This window comes from Eutrema salsugineum, unplaced genomic scaffold, assembly GCF_000478725.1.
Source record: "Eutrema salsugineum unplaced genomic scaffold, Eutsalg1_0 scaffold_2, whole genome shotgun sequence".
NCBI lineage: Eukaryota > Viridiplantae > Streptophyta > Magnoliopsida > Brassicales > Brassicaceae > Eutrema > Eutrema salsugineum.
In genome coordinates, this window is record NW_006256829.1 from 10,796,654 (window position 1) to 10,812,769 (window position 16,116).

The 16,116-nt window shown below is 37.4% G+C and overlaps 4 protein-coding genes and 1 pseudogene across 6 annotated transcripts; 2 read left to right on the forward strand and 3 right to left on the reverse strand.

The window, feature by feature from the left end:
• Positions 1-150: 150 nt before the first annotated feature.
• On the forward strand, positions 151-2,113 carry LOC18017008 (ankyrin repeat-containing protein BDA1). The gene is made up of 3 exons (XM_006401490.1): positions 151-463; positions 615-898; positions 1,400-2,113. Exons 1-3 carry the CDS (start codon positions 151-153, stop codon positions 2,111-2,113), a joined length of 1,311 nt encoding a protein of 436 aa, XP_006401553.1.
• A 105-nt stretch (positions 2,114-2,218) lies between these two features.
• On the reverse strand, positions 2,219-4,212 carry LOC18017009 (50S ribosomal protein L24, chloroplastic). The gene is made up of 4 exons (XM_006401492.2): positions 3,964-4,212; positions 3,145-3,183; positions 2,752-2,982; positions 2,219-2,624 (listed from the first exon to the last, which is right to left on the reverse strand). Exons 1-4 carry the CDS (start codon positions 4,075-4,077, stop codon positions 2,412-2,414), a joined length of 597 nt encoding a protein of 198 aa, XP_006401555.1. The 5' UTR covers positions 4,078-4,212; the 3' UTR covers positions 2,219-2,411.
• Positions 4,213-4,890: 678 nt separating this feature from the next.
• On the reverse strand, positions 4,891-6,882 carry LOC18017010 (annotated as a pseudogene).
• Positions 6,883-11,064: 4,182 nt separating this feature from the next.
• LOC112086478 (uncharacterized mitochondrial protein AtMg00810-like) lies at positions 11,065-12,126 on the forward strand. The gene has a single exon (XM_024155428.1). The coding sequence runs from the start codon at positions 11,065-11,067 to the stop codon at positions 12,124-12,126; it is 1,062 nt and encodes a 353-aa protein (XP_024011196.1).
• A 377-nt stretch (positions 12,127-12,503) lies between these two features.
• On the reverse strand, positions 12,504-15,736 carry LOC18017011 (calcium/calmodulin-regulated receptor-like kinase 1). 3 transcript variants are annotated; one of them, XM_024156254.1, is made up of 9 exons: positions 15,578-15,709; positions 15,226-15,333; positions 14,550-14,923; positions 14,092-14,245; positions 13,857-13,983; positions 13,572-13,657; positions 13,407-13,478; positions 13,124-13,327; positions 12,504-13,023 (listed from the first exon to the last, which is right to left on the reverse strand). In XM_024156254.1, exons 3-9 carry the CDS (start codon positions 14,864-14,866, stop codon positions 12,682-12,684), a joined length of 1,302 nt encoding a protein of 433 aa, XP_024012022.1. In that variant the 5' UTR covers positions 14,867-14,923; positions 15,226-15,333; positions 15,578-15,709; the 3' UTR covers positions 12,504-12,681. The 3 variants fall into 3 exon arrangements, with proteins under 3 accessions (XP_024012022.1, XP_006401557.1, XP_024012021.1); XM_024156253.1 differs by lacking the exon at positions 15,226-15,333 and having other exon boundaries at positions 12,516-12,562; positions 12,658-13,023; positions 15,578-15,736; XM_006401494.2 differs by lacking the exon at positions 15,226-15,333 and having other exon boundaries at positions 15,578-15,736.
• Between the last annotated feature and the right edge of the window lie 380 nt (positions 15,737-16,116).

Sequence of the window (16,116 nt, forward strand, 5' to 3'; positions counted from 1 at the left end):
TATTCTAAAACTGACAAAATTAATTGGTGGTTAATTAAGTCAATAGACTCAATACTAAGACTGTAAAAAAATATATATAAAGAAAATGCGTGGAGTCGTTTCTTCTTACATTGGACCTTACAAATAATATATTTCTTTCTTTGTAAGTGTATGGATCCAAGATTGGTTTTGGTTACTCAATCGGGTAGCGTTGATGCTTTATATTCTCTTATTCAGAAAGATCCATGCATTCTTCAAATCGTTGACGTGTTACCTTTCATCCACACACCTCTCCATGAAGCTTCGTCTACTGGGAAGACAGATTTGGCCATGGAACTGATGATTCTAAAGCCATCTTTTGCCAAGAAACTAAACGAGGATGGGTTTAGTCCGTTACATCTCGCTGTCGAAAACCACCAAGCTGAGTTAGCACTAGAGCTAGTCAAGTTTGATCCCACTCTTGTTCGTATTCTTGGAAGAGGAGGTATTTATAGTTAAAAATCGTAACTCCTTTTTTTTCTGTGTGATTCTTTTCCTAATGTTTTTATTAGGTTTAAAAATCCCATATTTGAAACATATAAAATATAAAAGGTAACTTGATGAGTGAGTTTTGTTCTTTCTCATAACGACGACAGGTATGACACCTTTGCATCTTGTGGCAAAGAAAGGTGACGTCAATCTTCTTACAGAGTTTCTTCTGGCATGTCCTGAAAGCATTAGAGATGCGAATGTAAATGGAGAAACTGCTTTACACATCGTTGTTATGAACAAAAAATACGAAGAGCTCAAAGTTCTCACAGGGTGGATGCAGAGAATGCGTGAAAGTGATGCTTTATCCACCGAGACTCACGTCTTGAACAAATGCGACCGAGAAGGCAACACGGCCTTGCACCTAGCGGCATACGAGAATAATCACAAGGTATGTTCTTTTTATGTTTTTGAAGATTGAAACTGTCTGCAAAGTCACACTCTAACTTTTGTCAATTTTATCATAGGTGTTTAGTTCAATGACTTAATTAAAGATTTGAGCTTATTTCATTTGTTAATAGAATCACATGCTATTCGTAATATGCCTAAAATACAATTAGATCTTAAAAATTTGTTCTAGCAAACCATTATCACACATAATATTGTATGTCATTAACCTTACATGAATTACGTAAAAAATGATCTAGTACGTTCACATACGTAAAAAGAAATTCTACCAATTTCCTACCATTTGTATATTTTGTTATAATTCCGTAAATAATTGGTAAAATATTTTCCATGTTTTCTTGTAGAAATTTATCATGTTTTCTTGTAAGAATTTTTGTAGGAATTTATCATATGTTATTTTTTAGTGATATATCATCTTCTTTGAACTATATATTAGAGATGTCTAATAAATGAATGGTTTGTCCTGAAACATCTATATATACAGGCAATAAAACAGCTGTTAAACTGCATGTCATTGAACCGGAACATCAAGAACAAAAGTGGTAAGACAGCACTTGATGTCTTACGAGCCAATGGATCTCACATGAACAAAAATACAGAGAAAATCATACAAAAATCCGGTGGTAAGACCGGGGAATCTCTAACCAAGGTAAAGACAATGTCTGTCTTCCTGAGAACGCCGGTCACTTTCAAGGAATATTGCTCAACGGGAATCGCACGTTACAGGAGCAGCATGTCAGACGGAACACGAAACTCTCTTCTTGTAATAACAGCTTTGATAATCACAGCTACTTATCAGACCGCATCACAACCAGAAGATAAAGAAAAAAGTGACAACAAAGATGGCATTGACTTCCTCCTATCCAAGATCGTGCTATTATGGGGATTCAACACTACAGCATTTTTCTTGTCTATTGCCTTGACGTTTATACTCTTACCAGTTGGTAAAGCGTATACTTGGTGGTATATATTCATCACGGTGCCTCTCGTCTGCTCTTATGCAATCTCGGTTTACATGAAGTATAATCTCAAGGGTACAGTGCTCCTTTCCTTCTTCGTTAATATCTATATGATGGTTACACTCGGATTTCTCGTTTATCTACTTGTGTTCTACGTGAGGTGGAAGCGCAATACGCAGAAGAAGGTACCAAAACCCAAAACTGAGCTGATTTCCAAAGGCTTCAAGACTAATGTTTAGACTTTTAATTTGAGGTGTTTGTAGAATCTCTGTCGTTTCTTGAAAAACTTTTGAGATTTGTTATTCCATAGCTTTAAGAATGCACTCAAATTTGTAATATACTCATAAGGATTTTATATTTTGAATAAATGACCTGTTTCCAAATATCATTCTACGCTTACTAAGAGAAGCAAAAAGGTGTTTATGTGGCAGAAATTTTACACTTTTACCTTAAAAAGGGATTCAATACATCCATCAAATGCATAGGTCCATTAGTCTATAAATCAAAAGTGCAACGAAGAAGAAACAAGTGAGATGCCTAAGATGCGGAGGCAACTGCAACTTGGGTTGTTTCTTTATCCTTTGCCTCCTTAAGTTGCTTCCACTTCTCAATGGTATCGATAAGTTCCCCTGTTTTGATCAGATATCTTACCTTCTGTCCATCTTCAAGGAGCTTGTGACCCACCCGGCTTACCACCTCCTTTTCTTTTGAATACAACATCACATTTGAGCTGTGGATCGGTGCTTCGATCTGGAAAATGTAATACATTTTTAATCATCACTCGAGTTTCGTTAAAGACAGAGTGAAGGGAGCTAACAAAATATGGTTTCTGTTTTGCAAATAAAATAAAGAAAGTGTGTCATTTTAGTGGACTGACCTTAACAATTTGGCCAGGTTCTCCTTCTTCTCGGCTCTTCATGTGTTTCGTCTTGAGGTTTATATCTTTGATAACGATGGTGCTGTTGTGAGTAAAGATCTTAGTGACCTCTCCAATTTTACCCTTGTCTCGTCCAGATATTACTTTGACCGTGTCTCCAAACTTGACATGCATTTTGTGCAGAATTGGAAGACTGTTTGGTTTGCATTTTTTTCGTTCCCAACGCTTAAGCTGAAAGTGAAATACACAACAACAATCAAAACATACGAACAAGAATCCTGGTGATGCACTTAGATATCAAGGAATGTGATCAACAATTTCCTTTTTGATTCTCAGGCATAAAAATCCAAAGTTTCGTATCCAGAAAGGTTGACAAATGATTTGCTTACTAACCTTTGCAAGAACAAGACATGGGTTCTCGGCGGGCTTGACCTGCAATGAGTACAAAAGATGAGCAGAGTTATAAGGAACCATCCAACTACAGCCATTTTTGCACTTAACACGAAAACATCAAGAAAAACTGCAAAACCATTCTTCAGACTCAATATGTTGGAGCAAAACCATATGCGACCAAATGCACAAAAAAACAAAAACCACTTTCGTCTTCGAAATGTGAGCCATGGCCATAACGTTCAGAGATGATTATGACCACAAACTAAAGTTTGATTTTACACATTAAAACAGATTTCATTCTAGTCACAGTTGCATCGCCAAGGCAAGTAGAGAGAAAAACAGCATTCCATTTAGGAAATATCAAACTTATGAAAAATTCAAGCTCTCATTACTTCATCTCAGTCGAGTAGTAACACATAAGAAATTGACGATGCACATTCTTCAACCCATAGTCTAGTAAACATAATCCATAGGGCACAGAACAACACATAATTTTGTTTTTTTCAATTTTCACTCGTTTGAGAGAATTTTCTTCAATTGGGCATGAAAATTTCCCATATCAAAAACGAAAATAACAAACCTAATCTACAGGTCCAATGAAAGATATAAATCCGTACAACTACAAATTCAACCTAAACGTGGAAATGTCTTTGATTTCTTTCAACGAAAAACAATAGATGTACCATTCCATTAGTCATAAGACCATAATCAGCGAAAATGATAACAACGCACCCAAGTGAAGTTCAGAATCTCAAATTTCGAACGAGACTGGAAACATAGGGCGAGAGATTAGAGCCAGAAATCGAAATTCGGAGTTACCGGAGAAGCGACGGAGAGGGAAATCGGGGAAAGGAGACGCTGGCCGAGGAAGGAGGAGTTGGATGATAGAGAGACAGAAGTAAAAGAGCTCTGAAGAGCAGACATGGTCGCCATTTTTTGAACTTGTTCTCTCGCTCTGCAACTTCCACTGCGAAATGGGCTAACAGTTGTTTCCTCTTCTTCTTCTTCTTCGTCCTATCCGTTCGACTGATGACGATAAAACGTGGATAACGATTATAGCTAGACTCTGAAACGACACCGTTTATAATCAATAAACTTAACTAGCGGTTTTTATCTGGGCTTAGACTGGGCTTAGACTCGGCTTGACCTAAAATACACCCAAACTTGTAGGTTTTATATATTAAGTTTTGGCTTATTTTAACTCATTCAACAATTCATCAAGTTTTAGATGTTTTGTTGTTTTTTTGTTCCCAAACAAAGGACACTATCATTTGGTTCTCTGTAAAAATCAAAAGACCCAAAAAAAAAAAAAAATCCATAACCAATAATTCAAATAGTTGTTGTGTTCCTTTACATGGTCATTTTCAAAACGTTGAACTCGTCTGCATTAATATATATATATATATATATTGCTTACTGTACAAGTGAGAAGCTAAGCTTCTTTTACTCATGTTAGACATATATAAGCATGTGTTGGCCTTTCTCCGCACAATAGCCGACCAAGTTCACTAGGTTATGGCCATGCAACCTTCCCAATACATATATAACCTGAAAAAAACTAGGCCAATGAGCGAGTTATGGATGGCGGATGGCCCATTTTGAGACAATAGCATGTCTTATAGATGAAAACTTATGGATTGAGTAATAGAGATTTCATAAAGCATAATTTTGATGTTTTGAAAAGAAAAAAAAACAGAAGATTTGATGTTTCCAAGATTCAAGACTCAGATTCAATTTCAAACACTACTAGTCTATATTTTGAGGTGGTATGTAGTAAGGATGCCTGGATGAAGGATTTTGACTAATGATAAAGTAATCAGGCAGATCTACACATGCCCATTTGTCCACATCCAAGACTTCGACGCTGTTAGAGCACATGCCATGAAAGGAGCTAGCTGAGACGCAGAAAGGTCCAGACTTTGAGATGAAAATGCAGAGATCTCCAATGTCTTGCGTGTAAAGAGTGTTTCCTTCATCGTCTTGCTTGTACACCATCAAAGCTTTCGTTTTCATTCTCACCACACCACTGGGAGTGGCTCTCCTATACCACTTAACCAAGAAAGTTTCGCCTGGTGACTCACTGACTCCACCCAAGGCCGGTCTAGAGCATAGGCGAAATAGGCGACGGATTAGGCATCCAATTTATAGGGGCATATTTTAATTAATTTTTCTTATATAATGAGTATATATAAATAAACAAAATTTAAAATTTTGATGAAGACAATGAGATAACTAATGAAAACGTATTATTATCGCTTGAAGAAAGCTTCAGGTTTGATTACTTCAATACACTCATGGATCAAGCTCTAGTTTCTCTTGAATCCAGATTTGAACAACAATTTCAAAAGTATAAACAAACTTTTGGGTTTTTGTTTGGTTAAAAAAACTGACATCAGTAAGCGAGAATTATTTGAGGAAATCATGTGCAAACTTGGAGGCTTTTTTAACGAATGATATGCATTCAGACATAGTTGGTGATGATATGTTTATGGAATTGAAAATTCTTTGAGTTTCAATACTAAATGAAGTTCGGTAGCCTATTGAAGTGCTTGATTTTTTGAAACAAATGGATGATTGTTATCAAAACACAGAAGTTGCTTATCGCATATTGTTAACAGTTCCGGTATCGGTTGCCACTGCTGAAAGAAGTTTTTCGAAGTTGAAGCTGATAAAAAATTATTTGCGATCTACCATGTCACAAGAGCGATTAAATGGGCTAGTTTTGTTATCTATTGAGACACCTATGGCTGAAAAACTAGACTATGAGAGTTTAATGAACGATTTTGCAGGAAAAAATGCCAAGAAAACCATATTTCAACAATAAAATACTAGTTTTATTTTTTGCATTTTTATAAACTATTTATGGAGTTGAAATAATTTATGATTTTTTTTAAAAAAAAATTTGTATTTTTTTAATTTTGAAAACAAAATATAGAAAATAACATTGTTTAAAATTTAGATTATGGCATTTAAATTGATTAGTCCGGCACTGACTCCACCAAGTGTTCGCTTGTGCAGCAAGAAAGCAAAAGCTCTCGCTTGGTCTTGGTCAGCTCAGGAAGGTTTTGAAATCGCAACCTCTGAAACTTAGGTTTATGGTTTTCTGTGCGGTGATCCCATGATCTAATGAAGTGGCCTCGGGATCCAGGAATGCGAAACATGTCGTCTTTATTGGAAAACATGACAGGAGAGGAGTAGAAACAGGGGTTTTCGATTCTGACGTTGGTCCACTCGGGTTTGTTACTCTGAGCTGGTCTGCAAAAGCTGAGCTGAGGTCCCAAGAACTTGACAGCCACGACACAGTCCTCATCTTCGGGACATGGACACGTTGGTGACCATTTGGGTTTGGCAACAAGGCAAAGTTACAAGAGGAGGCAGAGAGATGCGTTTGGGATCTGTATCCGATGCAAACGGGTTTAGATCGTCTTGGAGACGCAGGATCCCATCGTCCTTGTTCAAAGCAGCTACCCAGCCATAAGATGCACCGATCGTTACCCTTAGATCGCTATCCACCAACTCCAGAGGCACCTTCTTTTCCAAGTCAGTGCATCCACGTCCATTAGCATACATAACCACGAGTTTTCCGAGATTTTCTCCACAAGGAGAAGCAGTGACGATGAAGCAAGGAGGGGTTTGCAGCAAGGAAGATGAGAAGCCTTTAGAGAGAAGAAGATGATGAAGAAGAGATGATCTTCTCACCAACGCAGGTCTCGAGAGCCGACTCAGAAGCAGAGACATCGTGAATGTGCCAAGTGAGATTGAAGATAGAGAATGAAAATGAAGAATTAATAAGTCTATATAATAAATAGATCAAGATGAATGGCTTATTAGATAGTAAACCGGTTATGTCGGTTTATTATTCTGTTGGTTTATTATTGGTTTACACATTGTGTATATAAGTTAGAGGATGACTAATTGTACAGATTGACACTTGATTGAATAACAAACTTTTCTTCACTATCTCGATCTCACTCTCTCTCTCGTTCGTCAATGATCTTGAGGCTTGATTGACAAAGATTTAATATGGTATCAGAGCTTCAATGAATCTTCTGCGTGCTTCGAGATCTATTGAGAATGAGTTGTGCGATTCCGATTTCGTTTCATCTTCTTGAGCTACTATACGCCATTGTTGCGGATTGTGTAATCGGAGTTGTTTCATGCTTCTCCGTCCTGATTTTTTTGATTTCTCTTTGATTGACCTTTGTGCGTTCGATTTCTTGCTCTCTCGACGCATTTTCTTTTATTTTCTTTGATTTTTTCTTGAATCATGAATAATCAAGCTACACATCAAGTTCCGAGTCCTTCTATGGTGAATCCTAATGCTCAATCTTCGAATACACAAGATCACTATGAGAATCCGTATTATCTCCATACAAACGATCATGCTGGTCTTATTCTTGTTTCCGATCGACTTACGACTGCTTCGGATTTTCACTCATGGAGGAGATCTGTGCGTATGGCTTTGAATGTCAGAAACAAAATCGGATTCATTGATGGTACGATTCCTCGACCTTTACAGAATGATAGAACGTATGGTGCTTGGTCTCGTTGTAACGATATGGTTGCAACATGGTTGATGAACTCGGTTTCAAAGAAGATAGGGCAGAGTCTCTTGTTTATCTCTACAGCTGAAGAAATCTGGAAAAATTGATGTCTAGATTTAAACAAGATGATGCACCTAGAGTTTATGACATAGAACAGAGGCTAAGTAAGATTGAACAAGGATCGATGGATGTATCAGCGTATTATACTGAGTTGATTACCTTATGGGAAGAACATAAGAATTTTGTGGAATTGCCAGTTTGTACTTGTGGCAAATGTGAATGTGATGCAGCTGCTTTATGGGAGAAATTGCAGCATCGGAGTCGAGTTACTAAGTTCTTAATGGGACTTAATGAGTCTTATGAACAGACTCGGTGTCATATACTCATGTTAAAGCCTATTCCAACGATTGAAGAAGCCTTCAACATTGTATGTCAAGGTGAAAGGCAAAAGTCTATTCGACCTACTACAAAATTTAATATTGTGGCGTTTAATGCCAATACACCTGTGCAGCAAGATGGACAATTGTTGCAAGGTTATACTGAGGAGAATGCTTATGTTGCAGCTTATAATACTGCTCATCCAGTGCAAAAGCCAGTTTGTACATATTGTGGAAAGATTGGTCACATTGTTAACAAATGCTTCAAGCTACATGGTTTTCCACCGGGCTACAAGAGTAATGGAAATGGGTTTCGTCCTCCGTTTCAGCCAAGGATGCAACAAACACAAACTCAGCCACGGATGCCACAAATGCAGATGCCTCAGTCTTTCCAGAATGCAAATGCAGTTGCTAATGTCTATTCAGACTCTGGTGGTTATTATCCGTATGAAGCTCCTCAGGGTATGCCTCATCTGACTAGTGGTGGTGCTAATCTGAATCTCCAGGATTTCACTCCACAGCAAATTCAAGGGTTGATTTCTCAATTTAAATCTCAAGTGCAAACTCAAGAGCCTGTTGCTTCTACTTCAAATACAGCTACCATTACTGACCAGGGTGTCATGGCTCAAATCAGTACTTCGGGTAATGTCTCTTTCCCATCTACTAGTCTTAGATATGAAGATAACCGCCTTACTTTTCAAAATCATTGCCTATCGTCACTACAACATTTCCTTCCCCGTGATGCATGGATTATAGATAGTGGAGCCTCTAGTCATGTTTGTTCTGATCTAGAATTGTTTAGAGAACTTGTACTTGTATCTAGTGTTACTGTTACACTTCCAAATGGTACTAAGGTTCCTATTACACACACGGGCACAATATACAATACGGAATCATTAGTTTTGCATAATGTTTTGCATGTACCTGATTTTCATTTTAATCTCATTAGTGTTAGTGTTCTTGTTAAAATATTGTTCTGTTCTGCTCATTTTTATTCCACCTGTTGTTTGATTCAGGAACTTTCTCGGGGCTCGATGATTGGGAGGGGTAAACTTTACCACAACCTTTACATTCTTGAGAATGCAACCCTCTCATCATCACCTCCTGCATTGTTTTGTGGTTCAGTTTTGGCTGATGGGAATCTTTGGCATCATCGCCTTGGGCATCCCTCATCAGCAACTTTATTCAAACTCAAAGATTTGTTACCTGGCTTTAAACATGTTTCTTCTGAAGTGTCTCATTGTTCTGTGTGTCTATTAGCTAAACAGAAAGGATTAGCATATGTTTCTCATAATAATTTGGCTTCTAAGCCATTTGATTTAGTTCATTTGGACATTTGGGGTCCTTTTAGTATTGAGTCTGTAGAAGGGTATAGATATTTTTTTGACTTTGGTCGATGATTGTACAAGAGTCACTTGGTTATACATGTTGAGAAAAAAGGAGATGTTTCGAATATATTTCCTGCTTTTCTTACTTTGATTTCGACTCAATATAATGGCAAAGTTAAGGAAATACGTTCAGATAATGCACCCGAATTGGCTTTTACATCTTTACTAAAAGAACAAGGTATCTTCCACTACTTCTCATGTGCTTATACTCCTCAACAGAACTCTGTTGTTGAACGTAAGCATCAACATTTATTGAATGTGGCTAGATCCTTACTTTTTCTGTCAAACATACCTTTGCCATACTGGAGTGATTGTGTATTCACTGCTGTCTTCTTGATAAATACATTACCTTCTCCATTACTTGATAATAAATCCCCTTTTGAATTGCTTTTAGGAAAGCTTCCTGATTATAAACTGTTAAAAGCTTTTGGTTCTTTGTGTTACACTTCAACGTTGATTAAAGATCGAAACAAGTTTTCACCTAGGGCCAAACCTTGTGTTTTTCTTGGATACCCTTCTGGTTATAAAGGTTATAAAGTTCTGGATTTAGAATCTCGTTCTGTGTCTATCTCTAGAAATGTCGTTTTTCATGAAACCATTTTTCCTTTTAAGACGAGTGAATTTGTTTCTGAAACTGTTGACATGTTTCCTAATACGATTTTACCATTACCTGCTCCATTACACTTTGTTGAAACCATGCCATTACCTGATCCACCTGCATCTGATTCATCGCATCCATCTACATCTGATTCGTTACATCCACCTGCATCGGTTACATCACATCCACCTGCATCTAATACATCACATCCACCTGCATCTGTTTCATTAGATACTGCATCCCATTTACATGCACATCTTAGTACCACAACATTGTCTAATACAGGGACACATGATATAGATATTAGTTCTGTATCTAATGCTAGGCCTAAACGAACTACTAGGGTTCCAAACTATCTTTCCCAGTATCATTGTAACCTTTTACCATTTTCATCATACACACCTTCCCCTTCACATACTACGCCTTATCCATTATCATCGGTTCTTTCTTATGACCATCTAAACATCCCTTACCAATCATATATCTTTGCCTATGATGTGGAGACTGAACCGAAAACATTCCAACAAGCCATGGCCTCTGAGAAATGGTCTAAAGCTGTGAATGTAGAGCTTCAAGCTCTCGAGGTCCAACATACTTGGGATGTGGAATCTTTACCTCCAGATAAGAACGTGGTCGGTTGTAAGTGGGTTTTCACAATAAAGTACAACTCAGATGGTTCGGTTGAAAGATACAAGGCGAGATTAGTTGCTCAGGGCTTCACACAGCAAGAGGGAGTGGATTTCATCGACACTTTTTCTCATGTTGCAAAGTTAACGAGTGTAAAGCTTCTTCTTGGCCTTGCTTCTGCGAAAGGTTGGAGTCTCACACAAATGGATGTCTCCAATGCCTTCCTTCATGGAGATCTGGAAGAGGAGATTTACATGAGGCTTCCACCGGGTTACCCTGCAGTAGGTACTGTTTTACCTTCTAATCCTGTCTGTCGCCTACGTAAGTCTCTTTATGGCTTAAAACAGGCATCTAGACAGTGGTAAAAACGGTTTTCTTCTGTGTTGATGGGTGCTAACTATATTCAATCTCCGGCTGATAACACATTATTTGTCAGAGTGACTTCTACATCTTTTGTTGCTGTGCTGGTATATGTGGATGATATAATGATAGCCAGCAACAATGATGCAGCCGTTGAGAGTCTGAAGATGCTTCTCAGGTCAGCTTTTCAAATCAAAGACCTTGGTCCAGCAAGATTTTTTTTGGGACTTGAGATTGCAAGATCTTCTGCTGGTATCTCTATTTGTCAGAGAAAATATGCCTTAGACTTATTAGCAGATACTGGTTTATTGGGTTGTAAGCCTAGTACTATTCCGATGGATTCGAATCTTCATCTTACAAAGGATCTCGGAACACCTCTACATACACCCTTGGCATATAGAGCTTTAGTTGGTCGACTGCTCTATCTTACCATTACCAGACCGGATATTACTTTTGCTGTGCATCAGTTGAGCCAGTTCTTATCAGCCCCAACGGACATTCACCTTCAAGCAGCACATAAAGTACTTAGGTATATCAAGAATAATCCAGGCCAAGGATTGATGTACTCTGCTAATACAGAATTATGCTTGAATGCCTTTGCTGACGCTGACTGGGCCACTTGCAAAGATACCAGACGTTCGGTCACAGGATTTTGTGTCTATCTTGGTACTTCTCTTATCTCCTGGAAATCGAAGAAACAATCAGTTGTGAGTAGGAGTAGTACTGAAGCAGAGTATAGAAGTTTGGCGTTAGCAACTTGTGAATTGATTTGGTTGCAACAACTTCTACGAGATCTTCATGTTACAGTCACATGTCCGGCAAAGTTGTTTTGTGACAACAAGTCAGCCATTCATATCGCCTCAAACCCAGTTTTTCATGAACGGACGAAGCACATAGAAATCGATTGTCATACGGTGCGAGATCAACTCAAGTTTGGGAATCTCAAGACCATTCATGTATCTACTGGTAATCAACTAACTGATATACTTACCAAACCACTTCATCCTGGTCCATTTCGTTCTTTATTGGATCGTATGAATGTATCAAGTCTTTATCTTCTTCCAGATGATCAGAAGCTAACGACTTGAAGGGTATATTAGATAGTAAACCGGTTATTTCGGTTTATTATTCTGTTGGTTTATTATTGGTTTACACATTGTGTATATAAGTTAGAGGATGACTAATTGTACAGATTGACACTTGATTGAATAACAAACTTTTTTTCACTATCTCGATCTCACTCTCTCTCGTTCGTCAAAGGCTTGATTGACAAAGATTTAATATGGCCTTGCCCGCCAATCTTTTTCGATTGTTTTGGTTTTTGATAATTACATTACGATTTTCTTTTACGAATTTATGAACATCGAAATGAATCCTTCTTTTTTTTTTTTTCTTTCTTAACTGCTTACATCGAATCAATCAGCAAACCTTTTTTGAGAGAAAAAACACATTTCTATATCGCATTTTGGTACCAAGTAATCTTTCCACAATTTTAGAGTTACCATCAACATCAGAGCATTCCTCCTAACAAAATGTACAAATCATCCTATAATCCACCCCTAAAAGAAATGAAATCCAATAAAATATATTATAATAATTATAATTATAAACTTTAATACCTTTGTTTTTTTTTCAATACATCACTAGTCTTCAAGTGTACTGTCCATGGAATTATCTCTCCTGTGATGATTTTCCGACCGAACTGATCTATTTCCGGTTTGCTCATCACCGGACTCCACCGTAGGAGGAGGCGGCGGAGAAGGCGAAGGAGACTTCTTCTGACGTTTTCTGCTATGTCTCACCTTAACGACACGTGTCAAAGCCTGCACAATATCCCTCATGTTGGGACGTTTTCTCGGTGCACGAGAGATGCATTTGTAAGCAAAAGCTGCAACTTCATTCACTTCTTGTAAATCAAATGTCCCATCTAATCTTGAATCCACAATCTCTTCCCACCCTACTTTTTCCTCTGCATTCATCGCCGCCTATTTCATCAAAAACAAAACAAAAAAACAAGAAGTTGTCTTTAATGTAATTCTTCAAATAAACAAATGTGGGATTCATGCGTTTTGTTAGTTGGTTTACCAGCTCAACATATTCCATTAGACCTTGTTGGGGATTTCTTCCAGTTATTAGCTCGAAAAGCAAAACCCCGAAGCCATAAACATCGCTTTTCTTGGTGAATGTTCTTGTGGAGATATACTCTGGATCAAGATAACCAAACGTTCCTCTTATGTTAGCAGCATGTTTGTCTACCATTTCTTCTCTAGACAGGCCAAAGTCAGCAACCTGAAGTTAAAAAATGATAATCACAATGAGAAAACTTGAGGTAATGAAATGAGCTCAAGTGGACAAAGTAGATATTTACCCGAGCTCGCATGGACTGATCCAACAATATGTTGGAAGATTTGATATCTCTGTGGATTACAGGAGGAACAGCCTGGAAAAATTTGATTCGACCATGGCTTTTGAAGTTTCTGTTTCTTAAGAGATGCATTAAAGATGGTGGATGGTTTCAGCAATTTTAGCTTACCCCATCATGAAGATACTCTAGACCGCGTGCTACGTCTAAAGCAATATATACTCTCAAATCCCAGTTCAGAGGTTCGTGTTTTTCGCCTGTATCAAGAAAGCATTTTTAGTGTGTTTCAAATTTGTATGAAAGCTCATCGAATTGGTTAATTCCAAACCATGTTAGATAGTAGAGGTGAGTGACTATGCTGAAAAGATTCAGTAAAGATCAATACATTATCTACATTGCATTCTTTTACTGACAGGCAGATCAATACATTATCTAAAATAGAGTAGAGTTGCTTACTGTACAGGTGAGAAGCTAAGCTTCCTTTACTCATGTAGACATATATAAGCATGTGTTGGCCTTTCTCTGCACAATATCCAACCAAGTTCACCAGGTTACGGTGATGCAACCTTCCCAATAACATAACCTGAGAAATATAGTCGAATGAGCGAGTTTAGCAATAAACTGAAGAAGACGATAAGAATAACTATGTTTCATACAGAATAATCAAGAACACTTCATAGATATATCTTACCTCTGTCTGAAACTCTTTTTCGCCCTGTTTAGAGTCAGTGGCAAGAACTTTCACAGCAACAGTCTCACCGGTGGACATTTGAGCTTTGTAGACAGGTCCAAATGCTCCTTGCCCTATCAACGTCGTGAAATTACATGTTGCTTTCTGCAAATCCCTGAGTCAACCAAACCACCATAGAACATATGTTCATTATAAGACCAAGAAAGCAAGAAATGATCTTCTCCGTCAAGATTCGGTTTGATTATTCACAACATCCGATCCAACTACACACTACCAAAAAAAAAAAATCAGCATTCCCCTCCTAAAGAACTTTAAGAATTGGCAAAGAGCTCCAACAAGAGAAGTCTAGTCCTCATTGGTTAACAGACAATAAACAATAAACCTTATCAGGAGACTCTGATCCAGAAAAATCTTGATAGCATTTTTAAAACCAAGGATCTTGTCAGGAGGAGACAAACCTGTAAGAATATTCCAAAATGCCAGAAGCAGAGATCACATTGCTTCTCTTACTAAACCCTTCAAGCCAAATAGACCTCCCATTGCTTGAGGATTTGACAGGTGAGTCAGGACCAACCGTGGAATCAGACATAATGTTGCAAGAATCAGCTCCATTCTCTCTGATGGGAAGCGTTGCACTTCTACTTGAACCACTGTTCACAATCTGAGATCTCTTCCTATGGTACCTAAAGCAGAACAATGCTGAGATAGCTAACACCACACCAATCACCAAACCCAGTGAGATCCCAACGATCAAACCAAACGATTCTCCTTCCATTTCTTCTCAATAATGTATCAAACAAAGCCCTTAAACGTCAAGCTCTTGTAGACGCCTCTGCAACAAACCAAAAAAAAAAACAAATAATAATGGATCAGAGATGAAAAAAAAGAAGATTTGTTTAATGTTACAATGTCAGAGTAAGAGGAGGACAACAACTAATTTCTCAAATAAGAAAATTGATAACCTTGACCATCAAAATTCTTCAACAAAAGCTTGCGAGAAAATTCATAATAATAGATTCAGCGAAATCAATTCGTATCTTCAATCATATAAAATAAAATTAGAAAAAAAAACAAATAAACCCATCTGCTTCAAATGATACCCAAAGAAGCTCAGAGGTCAAAATTTGACTCTACATTTTACCGAAATTTAGCTGCGGAAGTTGGACTTTCTTAGCAAATGCTTATATACTAGTTAGAAATTTTCTCGGGAAAATTTGTAGAAACCAGCCAACGCTTTAGATCCTGATTTGAAAAAAAAAAAAAAAAGATGAACAGAAGAAAGGAAGAAAGGATTTGAAATGAATCTCGAGAATCGCGAAACTTTTTGAAACGCCGTTTGGAAACCTTTCTTTAATTCCTTTTATATTTCTTTAAAATTTTCGTTGTTTAATCTCATTTTTCCAACATTCGTCTTCCTCAGCAGCAAAAACCCAAAGAAGACTTTCTCAGCGTGCAGCAAAAAATTCAGGAGGATCGAAGTTTTTACCTGTAGAAATGTGCACAAGTATTGAAAACTGGTGCATTGTTGTTAAATCGTATTTGAAATTAAGAAGCTTGGAAGAGAGAAAGTTTGAGGAGAAAGGGAGAGAAAAATTTTCCAGAGCTTTGCTTTGATTGCAGAGAAAAGAATCCAATAGAGAGAGAGAGTGTGTGTGTGTGAGAAAGAGACTGAGAGAGAGAGAGGTTCAACTTGAAGCAAACGATAACAAAAAGGAAATACAATTAAGCTCTATGACTTTTTTTTCTTTCTTTTTTTGTAATGTGTAAAAAAAGGTTACGGAAAACTCAAAAATTTTACATTGTGACAATGTTTATTTCAAAGTTCTTTTTTTTTTTTGACATTTGTTTAAAAGAACGAAACGGAAAAACTTTTTTTCCCCCTCTATTTATTGTTTTATTGGAAATGACGTTACTCCTATAGAGAAGAAAATTGAATTCTATAGATTTTGAGTTTTCGATATTCTCCAAGCATATATCAAACTTGGAGTTGGCGTATATATTAAAGTAACAGTCGACATATTTGTA

Excerpts from the sequence above, each read along its gene's own strand:
- LOC18017008 (XM_006401490.1), top strand. The coding sequence starts at position 151 with ATGGATCCAAGATTGGTTTTGGTTACTCAATCGGGTAGCGTTGATGCT. Across the intron at positions 464-614 it reads TCGTATTCTTGGAAGAGGAG|GTATGACACCTTTGCATCTT; the intron begins GTATTTATAGTT and ends TAACGACGACAG. Across the intron at positions 899-1,399 it reads CATACGAGAATAATCACAAG|GCAATAAAACAGCTGTTAAA; the intron begins GTATGTTCTTTT and ends CTATATATACAG.
- LOC18017011 (XM_006401494.2), bottom strand. The coding sequence starts at position 14,866 with ATGGAAGGAGAATCGTTTGGTTTGATCGTTGGGATCTCACTGGGTTTG. Across the intron at positions 13,328-13,406 it reads ATCAGTCCATGCGAGCTCGG|GTTGCTGACTTTGGCCTGTC; the intron begins GTAAATATCTAC and ends TTTTAACTTCAG. Across the intron at positions 13,024-13,123 it reads TAATGGAATATGTTGAGCTG|GCGGCGATGAATGCAGAGGA; the intron begins GTAAACCAACTA and ends TTGATGAAATAG.
- LOC112086478 (XM_024155428.1), top strand. The coding sequence starts at position 11,065 with ATGGGTGCTAACTATATTCAATCTCCGGCTGATAACACATTATTTGTC.
- LOC18017009 (XM_006401492.2), bottom strand. The coding sequence starts at position 4,077 with ATGGCGACCATGTCTGCTCTTCAGAGCTCTTTTACTTCTGTCTCTCTA. Across the intron at positions 3,184-3,963 it reads CCCTCTCCGTCGCTTCTCCG|GTCAAGCCCGCCGAGAACCC; the intron begins GTAACTCCGAAT and ends TACTCATTGCAG. Across the intron at positions 2,625-2,751 it reads AACCTGGCCAAATTGTTAAG|ATCGAAGCACCGATCCACAG; the intron begins GTCAGTCCACTA and ends TACATTTTCCAG.